At 41.7% G+C, this 8,663-nt stretch overlaps 1 protein-coding gene across 2 annotated transcripts in view; it reads left to right on the top strand.

Moving 5' to 3' along the window:
- The window catches only part of APOH (apolipoprotein H), a 13,474-nt gene that overhangs the window by 3,744 nt on the left and 1,067 nt on the right, over positions 1-8,663 (top strand). Inside the window, exons 2-7 of one of the 2 annotated variants that reach the window (XM_006776669.2) lie at positions 195-371; positions 2,021-2,117; positions 3,584-3,660; positions 3,771-3,959; positions 5,910-6,089; positions 7,753-7,950. In XM_006776669.2, the coding sequence (XP_006776732.2) occupies positions 195-371; positions 2,021-2,117; positions 3,584-3,660; positions 3,771-3,959; positions 5,910-6,089; positions 7,753-7,950 (918 nt within the window). Of the gene's footprint in view, positions 1-194; positions 372-2,020; positions 2,118-3,583; positions 3,661-3,770; positions 3,960-5,909; positions 6,090-7,752; positions 8,043-8,663 lie in introns of those variants that run through there. The other variant, XM_015572457.1, reaches the window with a different exon arrangement.

Here is an 8,663-nt window from a genome sequence, read left to right as displayed (position 1 = left end):
CTCAGTTTCCTGACCTATACAATGGGAATAACAACAGTACCCTTCAAAGGGTGGTTGAGATTAGATGAGATATGACACAGGACTTGGTAGAGTTACTTTTGGAAAGCATTAATGAGTTTTAATTTCTATGCCAGCTGAACTTAAAAAAATGCACCTATAGATTTCTTAACCAACTGCTTCGTGCTCTGTTTCAGCCTGCCCCAGGCCAGATGATGTACCGTTTGCCACAGTTACCCCCTTAAAAACATCCTATGATCCAGGGGAGCAGATAATGTACTTCTGCAAGCCGGGCTATGTGTCCCGCGGAGGGATGAGACGGTTTACCTGCCCCCTCACCGGAATCTGGCCCATCAACACGCTGAGATGTACACGTAAGTCAGCGCCTTGTGCACATTCTCGCCCCTCCCTCCAATTCTGGACATTTTGGGCAGATAACCTACCTTATCATGTTCCGCGTGTGGAAGGCCAGCAGAGCTGTGGGGGAGAGGGGAGTCTTGTGAAGAAACAAGAGGGCCCGAGGGCTTCTCCATGGGAGATGAGACCAAGGGCGGTAGGTACTATTTAGAGAAGGAGAGACAAACTTAGCATAGAGCTGGGAGAGCTGTATAAAAGAGACCTGGTATGATCAAAGGAGAGGGAGACTCTGCAGAAGTGAAAAAAGAAGTACAGCTACTCTGAAGTTGAAACAGATGCCAAGGAGACTCTTGAAAATAAAACATGAAGAATCATCATATCTCAGGACTTTGCCTCAAAATGAAAACAGAATGAAAAGTTACTGAAATGTCAATAAATTTTATCTAAATTATGTATATACTAGAGGCCCAATGCATGAAATTCGTGCAAGGGGCTCGGCCCCCACCTGCCGCTGCGGCCACTTCTGCCTCGGCCCTCCTAGTACCCGCTTTGTCCGGAAGGTCATCCGGAAGGACATCTGGTCTAATTAGCATATTATGCTTTTATTGTTATAGATTACATGTGATATTTATAGTAAAGTATAAATATACTACAGATTATACTAAATTAATAATGTAACATAAATTATATACGTTGATGTTTCATTGTTGCTTTATGGTAGATGGTTGCCTTTATTTATCCTCAAAATTGGGTTCTGTGATATCAAGCTGGCATTATTTTTACAGTCAAATATTGAGCAATCAACCAGAGGATTTCTGGCAATTTTATGTGGAAATTAAGCACTAAAAATAACTATATGGACCTATCTAGCTTCTGGTTATTTTAATCATAGGGACTGACTTCTGTGAACATTATACATGTCCATACAAGTGGTTTTAATATATTCTTTGATGAAAAAAGACCAAACAATGTATTTTTAAAAAATATGTTTTTATTGATTTTAGAGAAAGAGGAAGGGAGAAGGAGAGAGAGAGAAACATCAATCGATGACTGCCTCCTGCATGCCCCTTACTGGGGATTGAGCCCATACCCCGGGCATGTGCCCTGACCGGGAGTTGAACCAGCAACCTCTTGGTGCATGGAATGACAACCAACTGAGCCACACTGGCCAGGGCAAGACCAACAGAATTTTTAATGAAAAACCACTATAACATCATTTGGGAATTTTTAAATTTAAATTGGCCATAACTCTGGAACACTAACAATTTCATTTTTCAAGTTATTTTCTGTGTATATTTTTGTATTATTATAAAGAGCAGATATCATTTTGTGTTTTCCTATTTTCATTAGCATGTCAGAAACATTGACTATGCCTCTATGATCTTCCTAATCAATATTTTATTGGCTGCATTATATACAGTTGATTTATCATCATTCATTAACACAATACCCTGATCATGAACTTTTAGGCTGTTTGGTTTTTGTTATTAGAGGTAGCTATGTAATGAACACATTAATGCATACATCATTTGACTTATTTTAGTTATTTTCTTAGAATAGTTACCAGTAGAGTTATTGGATCAAAGGATAGAAAGGAGCTTATATATTTTTATTTTAATACAAAATTCTATAAATAGATATTTACCTTTTTATCTTTAAATCACAGCCAGAGTGTGTCCTTTCGCTGGAATCTTAGAAAATGGAGCTGTACGCTACACAACTTTTGAATATCCCAACACAATCAGTTTTTCTTGTAACAACGGGTAAGGACTTCTGAGTGACTGAATAGCTAATAGATGAAGCACATTTCTATGCCCTTAAGTTAAACATTAAGACTGGTCCATAATTTATTTCTAGCCTTGGGCTTGCTGAATACAAATTACTAAATACACAATGGTGTTGAGGGTGGGTAAGGGGTGGAGAATATGATAATTACTGAAATATATCCAATTTTGGGGTGCTTCTGATTAGTTGCTTATCTGAGGACGTACATTGAAATTATTGAAACTAGACGGTAATTCCTTATAATTTCTGGCCCAAATCTTAGCACGAGGATTAAAATATTTTAGGAATTAGATTTGGGCTTTCGTTATGAGGCTAACTTGATTGACTGACCTGGTAGTCTCTAAAGAGAATTCTGAGGCAAAGGGTGGGAGGATGATGTTGTGGGACATAGTTCTCTTCATTCTCAGAACAGCACAACACCCCCAGGTAGAAAGCCCTGTGGCCGGTAATATAACTCATCTGCCTTCTGAGCAAAGACACCACTGGTGATGTTGGCAATAGCATGTTGGCTGCAATGCAGTCGGGCAAAACCTTACTGAGGAAGGGGATTGGAGATTAAGACATACTGTGTGTGAAAGAGAAATGCAGTCCTTTCTTCAAAGCACAGGTTACTAGTGGGTCTGATGACAAGCAACATTGAAAAAATTGGCTTCCAGGACAGAAGGTTACATTTTCAATGAAAATAGACTGCATTGGCATTTTGATTGTTTAATTTCTTTTTAATTTTTAAATTGCAGTTGGCATACAATATTATAATAGTTTCAGGTGTACAACCATGTGATTAGACATTTATATAACTTACGCAGTGATCACCCTATTAGACGGCATAGTTTTTACACATTCCTGTTAATATGCTCTGAGAAAAGGAATAGTAGAGATTACTCAGTTTGATTCATGTTGTGATTCTGAAAAATAATTTTTTTTTTTTGCTTCACATAAGAATCAGTTAGTTTATCCAGCTGGTTGAAGATGAGGGATTTGGGGTTTGGCTCCTACACCCACCAGCTATGGAACCTTCTCATTCCTTGGCGATTCACTGGCAGCATTAGGCTGGAGACTTGAGCCTTAGATGTGTGTTAAGCTCTTCGGGAAAACCACGTAATGGGAACGAAGTCAACAGTGTTCATCTAAAGCAGTAGCCCTCAACCTGTGGGTCGCAACCCTTTTGGGGGTCGAACGACCCTTTCATAAGGGGTCGCCTAAGACCATCGGAAAACACATATATAATTACATATTGTTTTTGTGATTAATCACTATGCTTTAATTATGTTCAATTTGTAACAATGAAATTGGGGGTCACCACAACATGAGGAACTGTATTAAAGGGTCGCGGCATTAGGAAGGTTGAGAACCACTGATAAAGCAGTGCCCAAGGGAGAAGACATTTGAGAAGCTCTCGATGGATTCTCTTCCAGTTTGATGGATTACATTTTTCCTTTTGCAGGTTTTTTCTGAATGGAACTAAATCTGCTCAATGCACTGAGGAGGGAATATGGAGTCCGAACCTCCCTGTGTGTTCCCGTGAGTCTGTGGGTCCCAGTTATGGGGAAGGTGACCAGTTGATTTGCCTGGGACTTTTCTGGTTTCAGCACTATAAGCCTCATGAAAATGATAGTTCTTTCTTTTTTCAGCTGAAACCTGCCCTCCACCACCCACACCTAGATTTGCGGTACTTAGTGCTTATGAGCCATTGGCTGGAAACAGATCAGTCTACGGAAAGCAGGCCGTCTTTAAATGCCTGCCCAACTACGCCATGTTTGGAAATGACACCGCTACCTGCACAGCGCATGGAAACTGGACTGAGTTACCAGAATGCAGGGGTAAGTGCAAAGAGAAGAGAAAAACATTAGGATAATGCAATTCCCATTTTTGAAAACTACTGAACATTCCGCTATGGGTGTTTCAGTGGCCTTGTTTTGCATTGGTGGTAAGTGGTGAGCATAGCTGCCTTCCAGATGACCGTGTTCAACAAACGCTTGTTGGCTTCTACCATGTACCAGGCGGGGAGCTAGGTGTTCGGGATGCCAGATGTACGAGACCTGGCTTCTGACCTCAGGGGAAGTCTATATAATGCAATGAACTCTCCGGAGCTGCCTGGAAAAGCTTTCCAAGGGAGGGGCTTAGAGGATGAGTGAATAATGAGGGGAAGGCATGCCACACAGAGCGCAGGATGTGGAAAGCCTGGAAGGCATGAAAGAACAGGGTGTGTGCACAGACAGCGGGATATTGTGGCAGGGCTGGTGAAGAGAAGCCTGGGTTAAACTGGGGTGTCTCGGGAGATGAAGGTAAAGAAAAAACACTAGGTTGCAGTCATATTGTTACCTGCTTTTACCTACATGTAAGAATCACAAAAAATATTTGATTTTAAGGACTTATGCAGACTCTTCCTCCTTGAATTTGACCTCATCACCATCTTGAAAATAAGTGGTACACATCATGGCACTTACCCATAATACTTCAGCATAAATGTCCTAGGAACAAGGGCATTCTCCTAGATTATCACTGTACCCAAGACATTTAACATGTTTTGAAGTATTAACAACAAGCATTTAAACAATTGTAAGAATACTAGAGGCCTGGTGCACTGGTGGGGTCCCTTGGCCTGGCCTGCAGGGATCAGGCCAAAACCAGCTCTCTGACATCCCCCAAGGGGTCCCAAATTATGAGAGGGCGGTTCTTGGGTGACGCACCCTAGAATCAGGCTCCCTCCTTTCTGGTTCCTGGTGTGTCACCCAAGAACCACTGCTGCCAAGTCACTGCAGCTCGGCAGCTCCTGCGTTGAGCGTCTGCCCCCTGGTCGTCATTGCTAATGGGGGGTGTGGTCGATCTTTTGGTAAAGGGTCTCTTTCCTTCTGGAATTAGTAAGCTACCTGTGGGTCATACTTGACAACTGTGTGGATATGCACTCTCTAGGCGTCATTTTTGCATCCACTGATGATCCAATTATGACATTGGTGGTTGCAAAATGACGACATTCTAATTCTTTCTTTCCTTCTATATTGATTAGCTGGCATTCTTCTACAGAGAAGAGCTTTTCTCTTCCATGGACTGTTAATTTTAGTATTATAGACTCAGATTCTTTCTCATTTGATGTGTGGAAGAGCCAACACTGAGTCAAGCAGTCCAACTCTGAAATCTGTCCTTTAAACTACCTCAATACTCTCTCTCCCAGGAGCTCTGTGCTCCTGGCTCTACCCTTACTCTCTTGTATTCTGGTGACTTGGGGTACGGGGTTGGGGCTCTGCTGTTGGGGCCTTAAGAAGGCCTGGAAGCAGCACCATTTTTCTCCTTCATATTTTGTGCTGCCTTCTTGTATAGTCTGAAGACAATCATGAGAATTAGATTTAACATTTAAAACCCAACTAATGGTGTGCTGGTGTGCATGAAGGGAGTCTTTGTGTTTTAATTTCATGGTTTGTTGATGAAAAGAAACTTTTTTTTTCTTCTTTCAAACTCACCATCTTAGACTGCGTAGAGTTGAAATTCACAACAAATAATGCCTTATGATTATGTGACAGCCCAAAGAACTTGGCAATACATTTATATAGTTTCAAAGTGGTTTTGTATCTTTAAAAAAAATATCCAGGTTCCCATGAGTATAAGATAAGGGGGACAGAATTAAGCACCAAGGTACCTGTAAATTTCATTCCAGTCACAGGAACACCCAGTGATCCATGGTATAAGGGATATTAGAGTGTAACTGCATATTCCATGACTACTGGACAACATTACTACTTATACTAATATGTCTTGTTAAATGAACTTTTTAGAAGTAAAATGCCCCTTCCCAGTAAGACCAGACAATGGATTTGTGAACTATCCTGCAAAAGAAGCACTTAGTTACAAGGATAAAGCCACCTATGGTTGCCATGATACCTATGTCTTGGATGGCCCAGAAGAGGTAGAATGCAACAAATTCGGAAACTGGTCTGCACAACCAAGCTGCAAAGGTATGAAATATGGGTGAGGTCTTAAAAATGTCTCTGAATCTATCCAGTGGGTCACCCTTACTTGCCCCTTGCTTGTTCCAATCATTTTCTACTTATTGCTCAGACTAGCTTCACAGCTATTGGAGTGTGAAAGACTCACAGGTGCATGGGGCAGCTTCATGCTTAGCAAGCTCATTTGAAATTAAAGTGTATAAAATAAACAGATCTCCTATGAGCCTTGATAGTATGGTGTAAGAGTATGTGGGCTTCCTATAATGCTTTGAAGTCTTTGCCTATGAACATCCGTTTCTGCTTGGTTCTGGTTGAGATTCTTCTCACTGTTGCAAAAGCCAACCCCACAGTTGAGCTACTTCAAGGGAAAAGGGGGCTTATAAGTGGGAAACGGGCAATTAGAGGGACATTGAAGAACAGGAAATGAAACACAACCATTCCTCCTGAGCACTGGAGCTGAGATTCAGGAACAATTGCCACCTTTTTTTTCATCTCTCAATGGCTTTCTCGCACCTCCATGTTTCTCTGCTTACTCACCTTGAACTTGCCTGGACTCTACATCAGGACCTCTCAACTAAAGGGCTCATCACTAATGCATCTTTTTCCTGGGACACTCATTTGAGTTAGGTGTCTATCCTTGATACAGTCAGTGGTATGTTTATGCAAAGAATCACAACCTAGCACTATATATCTGCTCAGGTTGCTGTGGGTTGAACAGTATAAGCAAAAAAGGGAATTAGGCAGGGCAGGCAAAATAACATATGGCTAGTGTCTTAGGTTGTGGTACTTTAGAAGCAGAACCGGAAACAGGGATTTGAGTGCAGTTGCTTTATTAAGTGAATGTGTCAGGAGAAAGAGAGTGAGGCAGGTAGGATGGAGCAGGAGACTGGTTCTCACACTTCACTGTGCATCAGAATCCCACAGAGTTTCTGACGCGGTAGATCTGGGCTAGGAGCTGAGAATTTGCATGTCTACCAGCTTCCCGGGTGTTTGCCGATACTGCGAATCCAATTAAGTTTTGAACAAGTATGTGGTCTCAGCTAGAGTCTCTAGCTTCAGTTCCATCTCCTTGGGAGCTCTGGACCATGAATTTTACCCCCGAGTTGATCCCACCAAGAGGCAGGAGGATCTGCTTTTTGTATCTCCTTGTCAGTTAGTCATTGGCTATAGGCTGTTCCCTTCTCTGACCCTGGGGTTGGAGACTGATTTGCATTACCTCCTGGGAGAGGTGGCGTCCTTAAGGCTGAAGGCAAATTTTCAGAAAAAGGAGCGTTCGTGAGCTATTATCAGCCAACCCTCACAGTGGCTGATGGGTGGGTGCATTAGCTCAATAAATGGGTTCTGAGTGGGCCAGCGTGATCTTCCACGCAATGGCGGTATCTGGTAAAAGTCCCTGTTCACCAAAGCCTAGAATCTGCTGCTTTTGCTCTGACCTTCTTGTGTGGCTACTGCAGGGGAAGAAAAGGCCACCTTGGAACCCATGACTAATGGTTCTATTGGTAAAGAACTATTAGGAATGATATTGATGTTATTCAGTGTATACAGTCTTGGACTCTTCTTGTCTTGAGCAATTCATTTCAGATGTACTCACCTACAGGCTCAAAGGCCACATTCTCTGTAAGAAAGACTAATAGAACTCCTAAGTCTTAACTCCAAATATTGTCTCTTTCAGCGTCTTGTAAAGTGTCTGTTAAAAAAGCTACTGTGATATTCGAAGGAGAGAGAGTGAAGATCCAAGAAAAATTTAAGAATGGGATGCTGCATGGTCAGAAAGTTTCTTTCTTCTGCAAAAATAAGGAAAAGAAGTGCAGTTACACCGAGGATGCTCAGTGCATCGACGGCACCTTTGAAGTCCCCAGCTGCTTCAAGGGTAAGTCAAACACTGGAACTTTTAGCCAGGACTCCCATTTGCCCCTCACCGTAGCTACTACTTTTATTACACAGTGACCATATGAAGCCATGTCACTATGGTCACTGAACTTTTAAAAAGGGATGGGGACAGGAGGCGTAGTGAGATGAAAGATGCATTCGGTTTCTTTACTTGAATAAACATTTTTCTTTTCAATTATTTCCCTTACTACTCAGGGTTGTGGCTTTATCTGATGAATATTGAGGTGAATTATGCCCATCTTGTATAATTCCAAATTAAGTTTGAATAGCTAATAATAATGATGATGATAATAATACTGGTAATGATAATGTAATGTTTGCCACCTCTTGGTCCCAAGTTATAAAGAACTCACCCCAATTTACAAAGTGACTTACGGCAAAGGTCATTGGTTTATACATCTTATTACATTTTTCCCCCTTCCTTCAGCAATTCCTAGAGTTTAAAAAGGACCCACGGGAGCATAGTAGTCACCAGAGCAAAATATTTTAAGGAAGATAATTATGTCTGTGTGAGATAAAAACATGTACAATGGCCAGCATTTAGAGCTGCCAACCTTGTAAGATTTCAGGTTTAGGGTTTAAATATCCTTGTTGTATGAAGGAAGGACCAGCAGAGGTTGATGCTGTTGTTGGCTCTAGTCTAGAAATGGCCCAAGCACGTGGACAGCCCTGTACCAGCAGGCCGGAGAGAAC

Source organism: Myotis davidii, unplaced genomic scaffold (genome assembly GCF_000327345.1).
Source record: "Myotis davidii unplaced genomic scaffold, ASM32734v1 scaffold69, whole genome shotgun sequence".
Taxonomy (NCBI): domain Eukaryota; kingdom Metazoa; phylum Chordata; class Mammalia; order Chiroptera; family Vespertilionidae; genus Myotis; species Myotis davidii.
This window is presented reverse-complemented; position numbering and strand designations above follow the sequence as displayed.